Source organism: Ruditapes philippinarum, unplaced genomic scaffold, assembly GCF_026571515.1.
Source record: "Ruditapes philippinarum isolate M1 unplaced genomic scaffold, ASM2657151v2 ctg1576_1_1_1_1, whole genome shotgun sequence".
Classification (NCBI taxonomy): Eukaryota; Metazoa; Mollusca; class Bivalvia; order Venerida; family Veneridae; genus Ruditapes; species Ruditapes philippinarum.
This window is the reverse complement of record NW_026857089.1, coordinates 23711-46006: the sequence shown is the minus strand read 5'-3', so window position 1 is coordinate 46006 and position 22296 is coordinate 23711. Positions and strand designations below refer to the sequence as shown.

Here is a 22296-nt window from a genome sequence, read left to right as displayed (position 1 = left end):
AGTAAAAAAAGTTGTTAGAAAATATTTCAACAGCATCTTTACTAAGTGGCAGGAAATTATATATATACATGTAGTTAGTTGTATGTATTTTTTTAACTAAAATTTTATGTGATTGTTGAATTTTATATACATGTGTTATACTTTTGTGTTCATAGAACTAATGCATGCATTATATTTTGTTATATTTTAATACATGTACATGTACATAATAAAATATATATTGTACACAATGTTAATATTCAATCAGTGTTTTCATAATTGTGTAGAAAGCTTATTTTGAGCTTAATTCCAAGTCATTTACTTTTATTCACCTAGCATGTAATAATTTAGGATGTAGTTTCGGGTCACAAGGTTCAAGGTCAAAGTATTTTATTTATGTATATTTGTTACCCTATATTGGTAAGTTGAATTTTTTTTCAGTGCCATCATGTAGCAATGATGTGACCATTGGGTGAAGACAGACTGTCAGGGGTCCTTGATTCCACACTCACAGAAAGTAAAACTAAAGAATTGCCTTCTGGTGCATTTTAAAAACCAATATAATACACAAAAGTTGTCAAAATAAAAGAAGGATTATGATACAAATTTATGAAAATTACCTGTTACAACCTCTCTTTAGGTCTCATCAGTTGTATATATATTAAATAAACTCAAAAGATGTCCCTGTTATACTTTTTAGCTCGACTATTCGATAAGAATAAGTAGAGCTATTGTAGTCACCCGAGCGTCGGCGTCGGCGTAACCACTTATGTTAAAGTTTTTGTAATACCTCAAATATTTTCAAAGTCCATTGACATATGGCTTTGAAACATTGCACACTTGTTCACCATCATCACCTAAACCTGTAGACAGGAGGAGGTAACTCTATCAAGCATTTTGACAGAATTATGCCCCTTTTTTGACTTAGAATTTACGTTAAAGTTTTTGTAATACATCAAATATTTTCAAAGTCCATTGACATATGGCTTTGAAACTTTGCACACTTGTTCACCATCATTACCCCAACCTGTAAACAGGAGGAAGTAAATGTATCAAGCATTTTGACAGAATTATGCCCCTTTTTCGACTTAGAATTTACGTTAAAATTTTATGTTATACCTCAAATATTTTCAAAGTCCATTGACATATGGCTTTGAAACTTTGCACACTTGTTTACCATCATTACCCCAACCTGTAAACAGGAGGAGGTAACTGTATCAAGCATTTTTTTACTATCAAGCACTAAGAATAGTCGAGCGTTGCTGTCCTACCGACAGCTCTTGTTTTTATTTGTAAGCACATCTGCACAGAAAGCGGGTAAAAATGATCTTTTATGTGATGGTAGTGTGTCTTTTGTGGGTTGGAATAGCCACTTTTAATGTCCCCACTCAGAGGGGCGGGGCGACATTTAGGCGGCATTTAGATTTGTCCTTGGCCGTCTGTGTGTGTGTGAGTTCCCATGTTGTGTCACATGTAGCTCTAAAAGAGTGCTTGAGCTAAAGAGTCAACAAACTTTACCGGAATGTTGATCAGCATGTGGACCTGGGGATTGGCTTGTGGAGTAATTCAATTTTGTTATTGTTCTGCTATTACCTATTGACTAGTGTGCAATTTTCATAGAGTGTCATGCGTAGCTAAAAAGTATTTGACCTAGACTAGTATAGTAGGACTTTTGGTAAGCATGTGAAGTCGTGCACCTGGAGTTTGCTTGTGGATTTATTTAGCATTTGTATAGTTATAGCCCTTGACGTAGTGAAAGACTTTCAATTTTCAACTTGTGTCGTGCGTAGCCAAAAAGTGTAAGACCTGGAATCGTCGAACTTTACAGAAATGTTGGTCAGTATGTGTAGTTGTGCACCTGTGGATTTGCTTGCAGACTTACTCAGTGTTTTGGGGTTATTGCGCTTGGGTTATTAAAAAGTTTTTCCATTTTCAGCTTGTGTCGTGCATAGCCAAAAAGGTGTTAGACCTAGAGAAACTTTACAGAAATGTTGGTCAGCATGTGTTGTTATGCTTGTATATCTTTTAAGAATTAAGTGAGTAACTGCCCTTGACTAAGTAAAAAACATTCAAAAATGTTGTGTCATGTGTACCTCTAAAAGTTATTGAGCGAGAACAATAAAAAAAGCTTTGTCAAGAGTGCAATGCCTAGAATTTAGACCCGGCTCCAATAAGTGATGGGTCTTTCTTATACAAAGGTGAACACATACCAAAATCTTCTCTTCTAAAACCACAAAGACAAGATCTTAAATATTTGGCATGTAACTTTAACTAATAGTAAAAAAAATGCAATGAAATTAAAAACACTTTGGTAAAATTTAGATCTGCAAATAGTGACTTCCATAGCAGCCATTGATTTTCCTTAACAACAAGTGACTTTTGAGGCAAAAATATCTACTTCCCTTAGCAACAATTTTAAGAAATTTTCATAGAAACCATAAACTTTTAATTTTTGACAAGTAAATTCCATACCAAAATTGATTTCCTTAGCAATCTCTTACTTCCAAGTGAACCGTTGTCTTCCCATAGCCACCATTACTTTTCATAACAATTATTGAGTTTCCATAGCAACCAATGATTTCAGTAGCAATTTTGACTTCTTTAACAGCTTGCCGCTTCCATAACAACCAATGACTCCCTTATCAACAAGTGATCCATAGCAGCCATTGATTTTCCTTAACAACAAGTGTCTTTTGAGGCAAAAATATCTACTTCCCTTAGCAACAATTTTAAGTGATTTTCATAGAAACCATAAACTTTTAATTTTTGACAAGTAAATTCCATACCAAAATTGATTTCCTTAGCAACCTCTTACTTCCAAGTGAACCGTTGTCTTCCCATAGCCACCATTACTTTTCATAACAATTATTGAGTTTCCATAGCAACCAATGATTTCAGTAGCAATTTTGACTTCTTTAACAACTTGCCGCTTCCATAACAACCAATGACTCCCTTATCAACAAGTGATCCATATCAGCCATTGACTTTCAACAGTTACCAGTGAAATCCATAGCAATACATTTGTAATTGATTCTCCTTAGCAACCAGCTGCTTTCACATCAAATGTTGACTTCCTATATCAACCAGTGTTCAGACCATTCACTTTCTTTTGCAATTTCTAACTGCAATAGTAATCAGTGACACTGACTTCCATAGCTACCATTGACTACCTCCAGCCACCAGGAAATGGTTGACTTCTTATAGACATGAATATTTGTAAGTTGAGCTAGATTTTTAGCTTACTACCTACTTTTATTGTGACCATTTACAATAAGTAGAAAACGATATGATTTAAACATTTTCGAATTGAATTTTCTTAAATAGAAGGTATGAAAATTTAATAATTTTGTTATTTATAATCAGTGAAAAAATAACTGCATGAGCTGCCATTTTGTTGTTGATCATTGTGAAATGTAATTCTGTTGTCTGTATATCAAAATAATTAGCTAACTTGTGTAAGAATTTAACCGTCATTTCATATATAAATTGTTTTAAAATGATGTTATTAAAAATTTATCAAGTTAATTTTGTATAATCTGTGATCATGTGTCAACATTTTTTCTAGTTAAAGGGTTTTTTCCTCCTTTTATATGCTCCCCCGAAGGGTGAGCATATAGTCTCCGCTTTGTCCGTCCATCCCTCTGTCTTTCCACTCTCACGGGACAGTAATAATGTGGCTAGAGGGATAATAGGTAACTGTTCTTTATCTTTTTATCTTTGATGTCATTCATTATGTAATGCTTTTATGTGGCTATTTTCTTTTGTATGGCTTAAAAAACAATAGAGATGACAATAGAGCAGCCACATTATAACTGTCCCGTTACAACATCCGTCCATAAGAATGAAATAATACAAGCATCTGGTAAGATTTTTTGATAAAACGATAATTTGGCACAAGGAATATTTAAAACCAATATTTTACTGGTATTAAAATACAGTTTATCAAAGTAATGTTTTATAATCTGAAAGAGCGGTGCATGCAACAACATCTGATCATAACTTCTACATGCATGGATAGATGTTTGTTATGTTCAACACCATGATAAGTAGTTGGTGATATAATTACTTGCCTTAAATGTTCAATGGCCAAGGTCTAGGTCACATGCTGAAGTAAAAGGTCAGATAAAAAAATTTAATGAATGAAACTGTGAATATTGATCATTTAGTAATCACGAAATGTGAGATTTTTAATGTTCATATTGGGGCATTTTTTACTGGCTCATATTATGACTAAATGCTAATCTTGTTTTTATCATTGTTATGTTTTTGTTTATGGCATCCAGTATTAATCATTTAATAAGTCAAGCATGCTGTCTTCTCTGATGGCTTTTGTAATTTCTAATTATAAAAAGATACAAAATGAAATAGACAAAAAGATGAAAAAAGTATATTTATATTTCTTGCAAATCATTAATCTATACAAATGACCCTACTAGTTATGTAATCATCCAATACATAATACACGTCAACAGCATAAAACTATTATTTTCTGCGAATTAAGCTTTGATATATGATACTTATGGTGAAAACATATACCCTATTATAATTCCAAGAATGATTATTCAGCAGTTATGACTGGTCTTACGATGTTTTTTCTATTATTTAGAGTCATATATCCGTATACTTTTATGGCCAACAAAAAGTTTATTGTTTGTGTAAAAAACACATCTTGCGTTCACGTTTTGGAAAACTTGAAGTTTTTTACATTCAGGGGACAGTCGATGAATACAATTATTCTCTGTGCTGCATACATAGACATTGTCTTCATCATCAACTGTTAGGCCCCATGGTCTTTTAAGATCTTTGTCTTTATATATTGCCTTTATATGTCCACCCATTGTTAAACTGGACACAGAATCATTATCATTATCAGAAACATAGATGGTATTATGTTCTTTGCTGAGTGCTATTCCTAAACATCTAGTAAACATCTGTCCTCCACCAGAATCTGTTTCGATCTTTCTTAGAACTTTGCCATCCATGTTAAAAATTTGAATACATGTAGCGCCTGCCACAATAAAATTGCCCTTGCTATAAATAATACCAGCAAATGAATTGGTTGATATTCTGCCCTCTGTTTTACTTAATAATCCAGATTTTGAAATTGATAGAATTTGGATTCCCCTCACTATACCTATAGCAACTTTGTCCTCATTTATTTTAGCCAAAGACCATGGAGTATTTTCCATTTTCAGTTCTGATACCACAGTTTGTTTCCTTAAATCAATTGCTTTAATCGTAGTATTTTGTCTATCAGCAACAATGACAAAATGTTGATGTGTTAATGTGATATCAAAGACCGAGGGAGAGTCCTTATCACTATCAGTGTTCACATGTATTTCTGTGTCCTGTGTCAGTAATTTCATATTTGTATTTACGGTAATAAGTTGTTTTAGCTGAAGTATCTGATAGATTTAAAGGTTGTTTTAATGCCGTTGTTTGAAGTTTTTTGCTGTGTGGTTTTGCATGTATTTCTGGTGTAACAGTTTCTATTCTGCATATCTCAGTTACCTTTCCCATCATGTTTGTAATCTGAGGAGAAGGGAGAAGTTCATACTGTAATATTTTATTTTCCGTCTGTAAACTTTGCAATTGTTTTTCAAATTTCCAAGTATTCTTAGCTGATTGTTTCATAGCTATGAAGGCTTCACAGTGTTGACCAGCTTCCGTTTTCACCACAATCTTTGTTTTCAGTTCTTTAAAGTCTGTGTCAATGGTATTGTATGTTGTAGACATTTTAGTGAATGTAGTTGTATTACTTGCATGTATTTCATCAATTTTCGTTCTCATTTTTTCTCAAGGTTATCAAAGAATTTGTTAATTTCTTTACGTTGTTTTTTCAGCTTCATTTTTTTGGCTACCTTTCTCATATTCATCTGCTATAGCTGACATTGGGTTAAAGTTTTATTTCATATTCATTTGAACTTGCTGTGACATTGACATCGACCTTAGTTACATATGTTTGTAGATCATCTGTAATATTTAAAACCTTCACAAGTTAGGAATATGTTTCCACTTTATCACATTGCCTATGATTTAATGTTATACATGTAGTGCATCCAAGCATGTTCACATGACGAACAGAAATATTCAATGACCTTGTCTACATGAAGGTTACATTGTGTTACACAACACATCCTGTACATATTTTATCCTTCACAGTTTGAGGCATAGTGTGTTTTATCCTGAAAAAATGGCTCCTGGAAGCTTTAGAAAGTTTAAATTTTCTTGTAACATTGTCCACAGAGATATTCAGGGCAGTCCACACAGAACCCTTCAGCCTCTGGTTCGTCTTCCATCTTGTTCACAAGGTTCACAAAAAAATAACTTCTGCCTCATCAGAACCTTTAATATCAGACCTGCTATGATCCATACATCCGGCCATTTTATCTGTACTACAATATTAAAGTTAACCGTATGTCAGTGATATGAAGTACTTGTTTAAACGTGTTTATCTGTTATTGAACACTATCGTAGATATTTAGGTCAGGTACCCGGATTATACAGGGAGGTGTAAAATTACAATGCAGTATTTAACTCTATAAAAAAGCTTGCACTGACATAGCTGTATAAGATACAGCAGTACTAGTTTATGTATAATTTAAATGTATTGTATATACATGACTGTAACGCTAAATTATTATAATGATTGAAATATTTTGTTGTGTTGTATCATATTAAACCTGAATTATGCGAGTTAAAGTTACATTAAATAAATATGTAAAAATATTTTGCCGTCGGCCTAAAAACCAAGCATTATACAGTTTCATAAACCTTTTTAACAGTTATGTTGTAAATCTCATCAAATATTGTTTATAAATTAGGATTTTAAACGGAAAACCCCACGGTAACACTAAAGTTCGTATACGAATTTTAACATGCAAATGAAGACTATAATCAGCTCGTGTATGCGCTACGTCACGGTCCGGAACACAGCAAATATTAAGATTTTCTTGTGCAAACACACTTTTACCGTTTAAGCTTCACGGTGCACTAGGCCTGTGGTTCAGAAAAAGTAATCATCTCATAATAAAGATTAAATTTGTATGAAAATATCCGTTACAATGCGGAAAATATACCGTTAAATTAAGACTGCTACTTATAGTCATATTTGTTGATTTAATATTGATGTACACGGAGTTTCTCATGCAAACAGAAATTGTACTTCCGAATTTGCCACAATGAGGTTGCACATTTGTATATATGCTCATTAAACTCATTTTGGTTGTCTGGACACCAAAATAAGATCTGGAGTCGATATGAAACCCATTTTATTAATGAAATGTCACTAGCTATTTCTTTTTTATGAAATTTATTTTGTTTCGGTTTGCAGCATATTTATGTTAATTTTTTATGAAAACTTGAAAAATCCAAATTCTGTGTAAAAATGTTATCAATAGCGCAAATACATAAATTTTATTTACTCCATTAGTAACAGGGTAGAATTTTTTGTATTAAAATATAAAAAATATTTCATATTTTGCACAATACATCACTGTCATCTAGATTTAAATAGTTATATATTTTCATTCAATAAATGTATTTTTTCATAAATTTTAACCCCTCGGCATATACATGATGTTACTGAATAATGTATGATTGTCTCAGGATGAACTTACCCTTGACAATAAAGGGTGTTTTTTCTCCATATAAGTTATCATTTTATGCCTATCTACCGTATATGTGGTGAGACATTGCTAATGGTGCTTGTAGGGTTTTAAAGATCACAATTTTTAAAATTAAGAGCAAGAAATGACCCCATGATAAAGTCTAAACTAGTTTAACCTTAACTGGCAAGTTGTAAAATCTTATGTTCTGCCTATACCAAAAGCTTTTTAATTTAAACACTGACCAATACCAAAAATCTAGCTAGAAACAAAGTGATCCCTTTATTAATCACAACAAAATTACAAGAGAATTGCAGACTCGGTTTGATTGAGTCTGTACATGAGGGATAATGAACACATGCAACATCCCTCACACCCACTAGCACCGGCTTAAGCGGTACTCAATTCTCAACACTTAATAGTGCTGGCACCAATGATTTTTTCTTTAACTTATTTCTTTAGTCGGATAGATGAGTTGTAAAAGTCTTACTAATCAGTATGTATACTAAGGCCACGTTTTAGGAAGTCACATAACAGCTTAATCCATTATGCCCATTTTATATTTTGTTTATGTTCATGCCCACCCATGCAAACAATACCATATTTCTTTCATACAGGCATTTTATAAGTATTATTCTTTTCTTACAAAAATCAGAAGATATATGACTTTATAGATTTTAAAGTAACATCTCCAATCTCCCCCAATGGCAACTTAACTTTGAATGATCCTCTGGTGATCCCTTTTCATAGTACAACAAATTAAAATACAAAATGAATACCTCTGTCATATGGTAAGAGATTACCGAGCAAAATCCTTACTTAGTGAATTAGTCAAAACCTGAATCAAAGTAAGATTCTTTTCTGTAATAAATTGGATTAAGCAACAACAACAACAGATAATATATTTGTATCAAATTTATTTTGCATTTTATAAATCTATAGATATCAATAATGATCTGGTGAACACACAACCATTTATCAACATTTCACATGTCTTAAAAAGAGTTGGGTAAAATACATAAAATAAGGTTGTGTTAAAGTAAAAGCAGTAATATAGTATGTAAATGGTAAGTAAAATGGACAGTACTGTATATAGTTAAACAGTTTATCATGAACAGAAAGCATACATTAACTGTATGATGTAATCAAAATATTCACAAAAATATTGTTAGACCTTTACTTTAAAGGTCAAAATATTGAATGACTTAATTACAGAGTTATTTTAGATAAAAAGAGAATATGTATATAATTTACATAACAACCTTAAATAAAACTTTTTCTTTTACTTCGCAATTATTTAAAGGTTAAATGAACATTTAAATTTGGAGTAATACAAGAAACAACCAGCCTGTGTGGTACAAATTGAGTAGAAAGAAATATAAAGAGTTAATAATGATTGACAGGTAAAATATAGCAGTCTGTTACATGTACACTTAAAGCAGCAGTTGGTCATCATTATCAATCATTCACTTTTTTTCTCAACATTTTCGCTCTTTAATAAATTGAAGTAAAGCTAGGACTATATAACTATACACCCTTCTAAAATCAGTTCTAAAATAGGACCAGAATTATGTGAGCCAGTGCCACTATCTGCAAGTTTAATTTCAATTCAAACATGAGAAAAAATCACTTTGTTTTTGTTCAGTTTAATGGCGCACAAATACACAGTTTAGATCATGTGGCACCAAAACAGGAAAGATGATTTTGGCTTCCCTTTGGTGTTACAAACTTAATCAACACCAGGGGTCAAAATCACCTCTCCTACTGCAAAAAATACAAAAAAAAATCACTTTTAACAATATATGATTGTATAAAAGGGTTAAAACTTGATGTATTTGTAATTTCTTTCCCTCATTCTAAAATGCCCAATGAATTCTGGTCAGATTTGACTAACATTTAAAAGGGTGTTAACAACTACAAATACAACCGCTTATTTTATGTACAATATGTACTTTTGTATTATAATAGCACCATAATAAATATATATGTGACTTACTTATTATATACATATACTAAAGGGAACAACATTTTTTCTTTACTACATGGTTTCATTGGTTGCTATGGCAACACAAGAATTTATCAAATTTTCGTTTCATTTGTTCAAGTTTTCATCCTACAATAACACCTTAAATGATACAGGTCTGTTTTCAAGAACATACCAATAAGACAATCTTTAATTTGATGGATTTCTCATGGTTTTAATAATCAAAGACATAATTTATTTACATTTTCCTGTTATCCTTTAACAGGTAGAAAACATGTAAATTGGGGAAATTAAAATTCTTGAACCTATACCCTAATAAAGATTCTGCAAACCATCTAATTAAAGCATTTTCTTAAGTCTTGAATGTATACTTCAATAAAGATAAACTATATCATTTAATAAACACAACTTTCTAAATTCTGCATACAGTATGTTTGAAGGGTAAGTTAAATCATTTATAATGTAAAAAAATATAAAGATACCATTTTTAAAGTGTCATAGTCGATGGTGTGTGTTTAAACGCTAAATACATGTGATAGCTAGAATGAGCATTCTTTTAATCTAAGTGTTAATAATGTCTACCCCTCCACAATTAAAAGTGCCTATATTCAAGTATTGGACCTAATATTCTACTATACTCAAATTCTAAAACGTAAAACATACTACAATTTTTCCCTGAAGTTTAAAAACAATCTCATGGAGTATACTTCCTTTATTAACTAATAAAAAAGTACAATTTTTTTTTAAAGTAACAAAACTTTCAAATTTTCTAAACCATCACATATTAATAGTAAATCTTTAAAGAAAAAATGCTATTAGGTTAAGAATGCTTTTCCTATGAAAACTATTTAACAAAAGTGTTTTAAATTAAAGAAAGATATTATATAGAAAGGGGATTACATAAACAAGAGGGCCATGATGGCCCTGAGGTCACTCACCTGTATATAGCCCCCCCCCCGGCCCAATTTTTACCCAAGGGCTTTTATTTGTTTATTTGAACAGACTTGGTAGACACCCATAAGAAGATGTTTCATGCTAAACATCTAAGTTCTAGCTCATTGGATTTTTTAAAAGAAGATTTTTAAAGTTTTTACTATACACATTTAGTTAAAAAAAACAATGACACCCCCCCCCCCGGGGAGGGGCCAGTTTTGACCCCAGGGCTTTTATTTGAACATACTTGGTAGACACCCATTAAAACATGTTTCATGCTAAATATCTTAGCTCTAGCTCTTTGAGTTCTTTAAAAGAAGATTTTTTAAGTTTTTGGGGCGGGCCAATTTTGACCCCAGGGCTTTTATTTGAACAAACTTGGTAGACACTCATTAGAAGATGTTTCATGCTAAATATCTTAGCTCTAGCTCTTTGGGTTCTTTAAAAGAAGATTTTTTAAGTTTTTACTATATGCATATAGGGAAAATCTATGACCCCCTGGGGCGGGGTCAATTTTTGACCCCAGGGGTTTTATTTGAACAAACTTGGTAGACATTCACTAGAAGACGTTTCATGCCAAATATCTAAGCTCTAGCTCTTATGGTTCTTTAATAGAAGATTTTTTAAGTTTTTACTATATGCATATAGGGAAAATCAATGACCCCCTGGGGCGGGGCCAATTTTGACCCCAGGGCTTTAATTTGAACAAACTTGGTAGACACTCACTAGAAGATGTTTCATGCTTAATATCTTAGCTCTAGCTCTTTGGGTTCTTTAAAAGAAGATTTTTTAAGTTTTTACTATATGCATATAGGGAAAATCAATGACCCCCTGGGGCGGGGCCAATTTTGACCCCAGGGCTTTTATTTGAACAAACTTGGTAGACACTCACTAGAAGATGTTTCATGCTTAATATCTAAACTCTAGCTATTTGGTTTTTTTCAAAGAAGATTTTTTAAGTTTTTGCTATACACATATAAGGAAAATCAATGACCCCCGGGGCGGGGCCAATTTTGACCCCAGAGCTTTTATTTGAACAAACTTGGTAGACACCCATTAGAACATGTTTCATGCTAAATATCTTAGCTCTAGCTCTTTGGGTTTTTTTCAAAGAAGATTTTTTAAGTTTTTGCTACATGCATATAGGGAAAATCAATGACCCCCTGGGGCGGGGCCAATTTTGACCCCAGGGCTTTTATTTGAACAAACTTGGTAGACATTCACTAGAAGATATTTCATGCTTAATATCTAAACTCTAGCTATATGGGTTTTTTAAAGAAGATTTTTTAAGTTTTTGCTATACACATATAAGGAAAATCAATGACCCCCGGGGCGGGGCAAATTTTGACCCCAGGGCTTTTATTTGAACAAACTTTGTAGACACCCATTAGAACATGTTTCATGCTAAATATCTTAGCTCTAGCTTTTTGGGTTCTTTAAAAGAAGATTTTTTAAGTTTTTACTATATGCATATAGGGAAAATCAATGACCCCCTGGGGCGGGGCCAATTTTGACCCCAGGGCTTTTATTTGAACAAACTTGGTAGACACCCATTAGAAGATGTTTCATGCTAAATATCTTAGCTCTAGCTATTCGGGTTCTTTAAAAGAAGATTTTCTAAGTTTTTACTATATGCATATAGGGAAAATCAATGACCCCCTGGGGCGGGGCCAATTTTGACCCCAGGGCTTTTATTTGAACAAACTTGGTAGACACTCACTAGAAGATGTTTCATGCGAAATATCTAAGCTCTAGCTCTTTGGGTTTTTTAAAAGAAGATTTTTAAAGTTTTTACTTTTGGTTGCCATGGCAACCAGAGTTCTGCATGGAATTAAATTCTTTGAACAATTTTTAAAGGTGACCATCAAAGGAACATTCCTGTGAAGTTTGGATGAAATTGGCTTAGTGGTTTATGAGGAGATGTCATTTAAAGTAAAAGTTTACGGACGGCCGGACGCCGGACGAAAAGCGATCACAAAAGCTCACCCTGTCACTTTGTGACAGGTGAGCTAAAAAGTGAATATAATAATGGGAATACTATATATCTATATAAGCATAGACTTTAATTATTATAAAATAGTTAGTAGACATTTATTTAAACATCTACATCATGGAAGAATCTTATTAAAATGCGAGCATAAGTTGTTGTTGTTTTTAGGTCAGTGGTTAATTGGGGCATTCTTAAACATTCAATCGTCAAGATTAAGAAATAAACAAGCACAATAACAGAGTCGAAAATGTAAAGGAAAGTTTGATTTATACTGTAACGAGTAGAATATTATTTACTCGAATCAACAGTAATTACAAAAATCTCTCCTTTTAAAACATCCAGGCAATCTTTTGTTTCAGCTTAACCCTTAACCTGGTGAATTTCTCAAATGAACTTGAACTTGTCTACCTTCCATTTTTGGAACATTCCATTATCAATTTTGGGGATATCAAGATGAAAATATGAAGTTTGTCAGCTAACAGTATAGAGCCTGGTCAGACTTTATGGATGTACAGGTTGGCCTGGCTCTATATTGGTGGCAAAGACAAATCACTATTGGTTACCAGCAAGATAAGGGTTTGAAAACATAAACACAAATAAAGCACTAATGGTGAAATGAGCATCTGTTTTATTATTTTCATTTCAAGTCCTTAAACTCACTTGTCCTTCAAATTTATTTTTTCAATAAAAAAGTTGAGGACTTTATGTCATTAGATAGTTACTTTCTGCTGTGAAATTTTAATCCCTATGTTGTACTGGTTTCCTATCAGAGTACAAAACAGATTTCACGAAAAGAAAAGAAAGTGTGCCGAAATGGAACTGCATCAATTACAGTAATTAAGGCTTTAAATAAATAATTTACTAATTGATTATTATTGAAAAAATGTATCCGAAACACAAATAAATGAAGTTATGCCCCTTTTTTATGCATATCTATTATCATTTATTTACAATCCATGATTAAAGGCATACTTTGTAGCCATGTTACTATGGTAATAACTAGATTTTAAATATCATCATAATTCCTTATTATTAACATATTTCTAGTAATTTGGTCTGAATCTTCAAATGTTATTCCTCTGACAACACTTTTACCCTATCATCACCAAGTGTTCAATTTCTTCTCCAAAATGATCAATAGAAGTTCTCCACATCACTATTTCCTTGGCAACAATGAATTCCATCTTCTACTCACTTCAAATAATGTATTGCATTTTTGTGTCATATACGTGTGTTTGTAGGTACCAATATATACATGTATCAGAGGTGATAGATAGATAACCTTTGACCCTCAGTGACACACTTGGTCCTGACTCGTGTTATCATGTTATTATTTGACTACATCATGTCGGTGCATTGTCGAGCATCAGTGTTTGTTGTTTTCATCAACAATGGCGTCACCGTTGTCATCGGTCATCACTGTGACAAGAGACCCTACAGCCTTGCCAACCTGTCCTGCCATTTTGAACAACTCCCCTACATTATTGGAACCTGACACTGAAAACAGATATTTAATATAAAATGTTACAACATTATTATATATATATAATGATTTAAGTAGAAATCCTTGCTGGATATTTTGAGTCCTAATGCCGTTCAAATTATAACACAGTTGACCTTATGTACATGTATATTACAATTATCCTGAACTATACGTGTATTATAAGATAAAAAAAATATGTAAGTTCAATTAATTTCAATTAAGATTACTTTATCAATAAAAACAATGTAGAATATTTCTGTTAAGGTAAAAAAGCTACTACAAATAAAGCAATTCAACAATGAAGCGAAGTTAAAACAAATAGACAATGTGACTTCTGTTTCAAAAATCAAATCGATATTTCTCCACAAATGTTTTAATCAATCATTATTAACAAACCCCACCATAGTATCATAGAAATGTATAAAACAAATAAACAAGATAACGAACGTTACATTTTTCGTATAGAAAAATCAGGGGAGCATCTCAAAGTCGGTAAAATCAGACTAAAAGGCGCATCGGGGGTCGGATTTTGCAGTTGCTTGTCGCGTAAGATAGGTAGTCACTTAATGCAGACTACATTTATAGTAAATTGCTTCGGGGGCATAAAATAGCGTCGCATATGACAAAGAGTCGTTTAACTCAGAGGGTTGTTAATGCAGTCTTGTCTGTACATAATTTTAGAGTTAAAACGGGGTTTACCTCTGTCTCTGTCAGTACTATATGGTGGTAAAGTGCTATCAGCTCCTAACACAGGACTCATTGAGTTGTCACCATCATGTAACTCTAATAATGAAAATTAAAGACATTCATTTACAAAAAGAGGAAACTTTCAGAAGTCTACAATACAGGCAATACAATATAAGACACAGCTACATGTATAATAGACAGTAAGAATAATTATCTCAAATCATATAAAACCATCAAAGATTAAAGCTGCATGTCTCCAGTTAAAAAAAAACCAAGCTTGAGAAAGTCCATGCCTGATATAATGCACGGAAAGGCACCTGGGGTCTTCTTTCACCAGTAAAGCTGGACCATCGCCATATGACCTTTACTGTGTTAGTACAATGTAAAACCCGATCAAACACACAACCAATAGCATACTTGGGGCATATTATGCTTCAACTCTCCCAAACATATTGTTTTTGCCTTCACCGCCTGTCCGTCCGTCCGTCTTCATTAGGCTTGTCTGGCCATTTCGGGTTAAACAACTGGTTTAAATTCAACCATACTCTACCGGAGTGATCAGTACCCAGTACCATCCCTATATTGTGCACGCCACCTGCATTTTCCACTTCGCTGCACAAAATGGCCGCCAGAGCTAAAAAAATGAAAAATCTTGTCCGACTTTCACAGGTCAAACTACTGGTGGGATTTCAATCACACTTTCCAGGAGTGATCAGTACCATCCCTAGTTGTGCTCATCGCGGGCATGTTCCACTTTGCTGCACAAAAAGGGCACCAGAGCTATAAATACAAAACTTCTTCGGCTTTCACAGGTCAAACTATTGTTGGGATTTGAACCAAACTTTTACATGAGTGATCAATACCATCCCTAGTTGTGCACATGCCCGGCACGTTCTGTTTTGCTGCATAAAATGGTTACCAGCGCTAAAAAATAGAAAAATATTGTCTAGCCCTCACAGGTTAATTACTGGTGTGATTTCAACCAAACTTTACACGAGTGATTATTATCATCCTTAGCTGTGCACACGTCACCAGCATGTTCCGCTTCGCTGCACAAAATAGACACCAAAGCTAAAAATAGAAAAATCTTTTCCAACCTTCACATGTCAAACTACTGGACGGATTTCAACAATGCTTTACAGGAGTGATCAGTATCATCCTTGGATGTGCACGTCACCAGCATGTTCCACATCCAGATGATCACACTATCATTTTGAAGTTTCATATTATCGCAATTTAAGTAAATAAGTACACTTAATCGTGTCCGGGCTGATACTTTGTCATGCATCGAAGGATTTTAGAATAAATAGGCATAAATGTCTACCAGATAAAGACAATGTGGCGCGTTTAATAATCACGTCCCTACCTCAAAGGTCAAGGTCACACTAACATTTTGAAGTTTCACGTTATCACAATAAGAGTTTATAGGTACACATATTTGTGTCCGGATTGCAACTTTGTCATGCATGGAAGGATTTAATGATAACTTGGCATAAATGTCTACCACATCAATACGATGCGCCGCGTCCAATAAACACGTCCCTACCTCAAAGGTCAATGTAACACTACCATTTTGAAGTTCATTTTACCACTATATGTACACACATTCTTGTCCGGACTGCAACTTTGTCATGCATGAAAGGATTTAATGATAACTTGGCATAAATGTCTACCACATCAATACGATGCGCCGCGTCCAATAAACACGTCCCTACCTCAAAGGTCAATGTAACACTACCATTTTGAAGTTCATTTTACCACTATATGTACACACATTCTTGTCCGGACTGTAACTTTGTCATGCATCGCAGGATTTTAAAATAACTAGGCATAAATGTGAACCACATCAAGACGACATGTCGCGACTATGATCCATGTCCCTAACTTCAAGGTCAAGGTCACATTTATAGTTTGTAGGTTCTCATTCTCTCGAGAAGTGTTTGAAGAGACACGTTCATGTCCGGACTGTAACTTTGTCATGCATGGAAGGATTTTACAACAACTTTGCACAAATGTCTACCACATCAAGACAATACGTCGCGGCTAAGGCTCATGTCCGTCTGTCCGTTCATGCGTTCCCACTTTTACAACAATCATGTCCAGACTGTAACATTGTCATGCATTTAGGCATTTTAAATAACTTGGCACAAATGTTTTATAATACCTGCATGCTTAAGAAACATTTTAGGGAGCATTCGTCACTTTGGTGACAGCTCTTGTTTTTTTTGTTCGATTTTTCTTTATTCATGTTTTGCTTAAAAATAATTTTAGTTATCTTTTCCTTGAATTATGTACTTTGTATATCTGTAAAGCCCTGTTATCCCAACTTCATTAGACAGGACTGTATTTTCATTGTAAATGCTCTGATTTTTCATTACAATGACTATTATGAAATAATTGTATGTATTATTATCTTAACAGTTGTTTGTTTATTTTTGTTTTTTAATATTATTTTTTATCTTTTGTTAATGTCGATTGATATTTAAGAGAAAATGCAGTAAGAAACAGCCCAGTGACACATCTTGACAAGATTGCGGAATTTAGTGAGAAGCGTAGATTAATTGTTGCCTATGGTGATCATGACCGGCCTGAATTCAAGCGTCAGAGTACAGAGTTCAACAGTGTAAGTGCTTTTTCTACTTGCATTATTCTTTTTATCAAAATGTTTCAATGCATTTCACCGAATTAAATGACAAAGATAGGTACAAATATAATATGTTTAAAAATAACTCGCGGATATTTTTGTGTCGCCTTGAAAAAGGCGTCATATAGGGGTTACTTTTGTCGGCGGTGTCGGCGTCGTTGTCGGCGTCGTCGTCGGCGTCGTTGTCGGTTTCCCCTTAATTAAGCTTGTCCGGAGCATAAGTCAGTCATTATAAGTTGGATTGACGTCAAACTTGGTATGCATGCTTCTTATAATGACCCAAAATGCAGTGCACAAGAACCGGTACTCTGCACTTCCTAATTTTTGAGTAATTGCCCTTTGTTTACTTTCATACTTTATTTTTGTCGGGGCCATTTCTCCTAATGTATAAAAGCTATGGACTTAAAACTTCATAGGATGATAGATCTCATTAAATAGTGCAGTGCACAAGAATTGATACTCTGCATTTCTCATTTTTTGAGTTATTCCCCTTGGTTATTTTTCATACTTTATTTTTGTCCAAAGCATAAAAGCTATGGACATGAAACTTCATAGGATGATAGATCTCATTAAGAAGAAGTGCAGTGCTTAAAAACTGGTACTCTGCATTTCTTATTTTTTGAGTTATTGCCCTTTGTTAATTTTCATACTTTATTTTTGTTCAGGCCATTTCTTATAAATTATAAAAGCTATAGACTTTAAACTTCAAAGGATGATAGATCTTATTGATAAGAAGTGCAGTGCACAGAAACTTTGCTCTGCATTGCTTATTTTTTGAGTTATTGCCCTTTGTTAATTTTCATATTTCATTTTTGACCTGGCTATTTCTCAAAAACTATATTGTTCACAAGGCGACACATTCGACTCACGGAGTTCTAGTTCTGATTTCTAGCTTGACTTAGTACACAGAAAATAAAATATTGCTCTGGTCATTGGTTGGTTAGAGTCTCTACAATAATTGCTGTTTTCTCTAATTGCATATGTCACGGTTGAGAACTGTTCACTATTTAGGGGAGAATATTTATAAGCGGCTGAATAACTCAGTTAGTAGAGCTGTGGTATGGTATTTTGAGGGTCCTGGGTTAGAGTCTTGGTCTGACTGCAAATTTTTCTCAACCTGTGACACATAAACTTACTTACTTAATAAAAAATACTCAAGATTCATACAAGAATGTTATTTGCCCTTTGTTTGTATAGTTATATAAGGTTCTAATGTAAGCTGTTTTCATTTCAGGCTCTTTTATATAAAGGTATTCTGTCTACGTTGATGGTCATAGCAGATACAGACCATTTTAATGTGATAGAAAATCTACGTCTGGAGGAATACAGTCTCAGTCAGGTACTTTGTCATTATATATAAAATGTCTGTAGACGCTACTATAGAAACTTCTGTTCAATAATATAATTAGAAAAATATCTGTCAATTAGAGTAACCATCAACATGATGAAAATAGGAACATTTTCATTGAATGAATATCTTTCAAATAACCCGCTGAATGAGTGAAATTAACTTGGACTTACCTAGTTTTCATTTTTAGAACTGTCCATTGTCAATATTCAGGATATCAAGGTGAACATTTGAAGTCAGCTTACAGTATAGAGACTGGTCAGACTACATGGATATACAGGCTGGCCTGGCTGTATACTGGCGGCAAAGGCTGATCACTTTCTGTTCAAGCAGGGAAGAGGTTAAAGAAAATGTTAAACTTAACCTTGTATATGATCATTAGCACTATATATTATGTATTAGTAAATAGATTTCCCAGAAATACCAACATTTTAAATGATGTGTCTTTATTCTTAATTTTATTGTTTTATTTTTTTCAGGAAATAATAAATTTAATGAATCTAAATATTGATACAACACTGGACCAGATGCAGTCAGCAAATTTATCTTAGCGTACATATATAAACACTTTGTGTAAATTTTAACTCACACCAGAATGTTTAAAATGGTACAGGGAACCAGTCGTTCAAACTAGTAGTGTGATTTGTATATAAATTTGGGAACCAGCTAAGAACATACTTTATATGAGGAAACTGTCCAGCTTGAGATGGTTGTCTGCTCTACCTAAATGCTCCCCTCATTATTTGTACAAGAATGGTGTAGGGAACCAGTCTTTCAAACTAGTAGTGTGAATTGTATATAAATTTCGGAACCAGCTTAAAACATACTTTATATGAGGAAACTGTTCTGCTAGAGATGGTTATCTGCTCAATCTAAATGCTCCCCTCATTATTTGTACAAGAGTAAGCATAATTTGTACAAGAGTAAGTTATATAAGTTATATAAGTTAAATAAGTCATATTGGCAACTTAAATACAGGGTATAATAAAACATCAAGAAGTACCACTGCTTAAGTGTTAGCAATTCTCTAACAGTTAACAAAATATGTGAACATAGGAACCTGAAATGTCATTTCTTTTGTATTAAAGTCTATTACAGTAATTCAATATGGCCGGTTTGATGTAAAATTTGTATACTTGTACTTTTAAAAACACTTTTAAATTATGTATAATGCTTTGACATTTTGTAAAAGAGCCTGGTCAGACAGCATGGAATACTGGTGATATCTCTAAAGTCCAGAAGTTTAAGTTTTAAAATTTGACAGTGAAATCTGGGTAATGAGGACAACACACAATATCATTACTTTATTACATATTATTGGATGGTCTTTTCAGATTTTAAGTTGTTAGAAAATATTGCAACAGCATCTATATTAAGTGGAAGAAAATTTTATAGATACATGTAGTTAGTTGTATGTACTTTGTAACTAAAATTTTATGTGATTGTTGAATTTTATTTACATGTGTAATACTTTTGTGTTCATAGAACTAATGCATGCATTATATTTTGTTATATTTTAACAAATACAATTACATGTACATGATAAAATATATAATATATATTGTACACAATGTTAATATTCAATCAATGTTTTAATAATTGTGTAGAAAGCTTATTTTGAGCTTAATTCCAAGTCATTTACTTTATTTAACTAGTATGAAATAATTAAGGATGTAGTTTGGGGTCAAAAGGTTCAAGGTCAAAGTATTTTATTTATGTATATTTGTTTACCCTATATTGGTAAGTTGAATTTTTTTCAGTGCCATCATGTAGCAATGATGTGACCATTGGGTGAAGACAGACTGTCAGGGGTTCTTGATTCCACACCCACAGAAAGTAAATCTAAAGAATTGCCTTCTGGTGCATTTAAAAACCAATATAATACACAAAAGTTGTCAAAATAAAAGAAGGATTATGATACAAATTTATGAAAATTACCTGTTGCAACCTCTCTTTAGGTCTCATCAGTTGTATATATATTAAATAAACTCAAAAGATGTCCCTGTTACACTTTTTAGCTCGACTATTCGATAAGAATAAGTAGAGCTATTGTAGTCACCCGAGCGTCGGCGTAACCACTTATGTTAAAGTTTTTGTAATACCTCAAATATTTTCAAAGTCCATTGACATATGGCTTTGAAATATTGCACACTTGTTCACCATCATCACCCAAACCTGTAGACAGGAGGAGGTAACTCTATCAAGCATTTTGACAGAATTATGCCCCTTTTTCGACTTAGAATTTACGTTATTTAAAGTTTTTGTAATACATCAAATATTTTCAAAGTCCATTGACATATGGCTTTGAAACTTTGCACACTTGTTCACCATCATTACCCCAACCTGTAAACAGGAGGTAGTAACTGTATCAAGCATTTTGACAGAATTATGCCCCTTTTTCGACTTAGAATTTACGTTAAAATTTTTGTAATACCTCAAATATTTTCAAAGTCCATTGACATATGGCTTTGAAACTTTGCACACTTGTTCACCATCATTACCCCAACCTGTAAACAGGAGGAGGTAACTGTATCAAGCATTTTTTTACTATCGAGCACTAAGAATAGTCGAGCGTTGCTGTCCTACCGACAGCTCTTGTTTTTATTTGTAAGCGCATCTGCACAGAAAGCGGGTAAAAATGATCTTTTATGTGATGGTAGTGTGTCTTCTGTGGGTTGGAATAGCCACTTTTAATGTCCCCACTCAGAGGGGCGGGGCGACATTTAGGCGGCATTTAGATTTGTCCTTGGCCGTCTGTGTGTGTGAGTTCCCATGTTGTGTCACATGTAGCTCTAAAAGAGTGCTTGAGCTAAAGAGTCAACAAACTTTACCGGAATGTTGATCAGCATGTGGACCTGGGGATTGGCTTGTGGAGTAATTCAATTTTGTTATTGTTCTGCTATTACCTATTGACTAGTGTGCAATTTTCATAGAGTGTCATGCGTAGCTAAAAGTATTTGACCTAGACTAGTAGAGTAGGACTTTTGGTAAGCATGTGAAGTCGTGCACCTAGAGTTTGCTTGTGGATTTATTCAGCATTTGTATAGTTATAGCCCTTGACGTAGTGAAAGACTTTCAATTTTCAACTAGTGTCGTGCATAGCCAAAAAGTGTTAGACCTGGAATCGTCGAACTTTACAGAAATGTTGGTCAATATGTGTAGTTGTGCACCTGAGGATTTGCTTGCAGACTTACTCAGTGTCTTTAGGGTTATTGCCCTTGGGTTATTAAAAAGTTTTTCCATTTTCAGCTTGTGTCGTGCATAGCCAAAAAGGTGTTAGACCTAGAGAAACTTTACAGTAACTGCCCTTGACTAAGTAAAAAACATTCAAAAAATGTTGTGTCATGTGTACCTCTAAAAGTTATTGAGCGAGAACAATAAAAAAAGCTTTGTCAAGAGTGCAATGCCTAGAATTTAGACCCGGCTCCAATAAGTGATGGGTCTTTCTTATACAAAGGTGAACACATACCAAAATCTTCTCTTCTAAAACCACAAAGACAAGATCTTAAATATTTGGCATGTAACTTTAACTAATAGTAAAAAAAATGCAATGAAATTAAAAACACTTTGGTAAAATTTAGATCTGCAAATAGTGACTTCCATAGCAGCCATTGATTTTCCTTAACAACAAGTGACTTTTG

General features: G+C 33.5%; 2 protein-coding genes across 2 annotated transcripts in view; one reads left to right on the top strand and one right to left on the bottom strand.

Annotated features, from left to right (window-relative positions):
* LOC132748748 (kynurenine formamidase-like) overlaps positions 1-19814 on the top strand; it is a 44464-nt gene extending 24650 nt beyond the window's left edge. The window contains exons 10-12 of the mRNA XM_060738385.1: positions 17151-17286; positions 18542-18646; positions 19135-19814. Coding sequence (XP_060594368.1) covers positions 17151-17286; positions 18542-18646; positions 19135-19206 — 313 coding nt within the window. The 3' untranslated portion in view covers positions 19207-19814. The remainder of the gene's footprint in view (positions 1-17150; positions 17287-18541; positions 18647-19134) is intronic.
* Positions 12611-22296, bottom strand: part of LOC132748747 (dystrophin-like) — a gene marked incomplete at its 5' end in the record, with an annotated part of 30280 nt that continues 20594 nt past the window's right edge. The window contains 2 exon segments of the mRNA XM_060738383.1: positions 12611-13990; positions 14676-14759. Of these exon segments, the coding sequence (XP_060594366.1) occupies positions 13860-13990; positions 14676-14759 (215 nt within the window).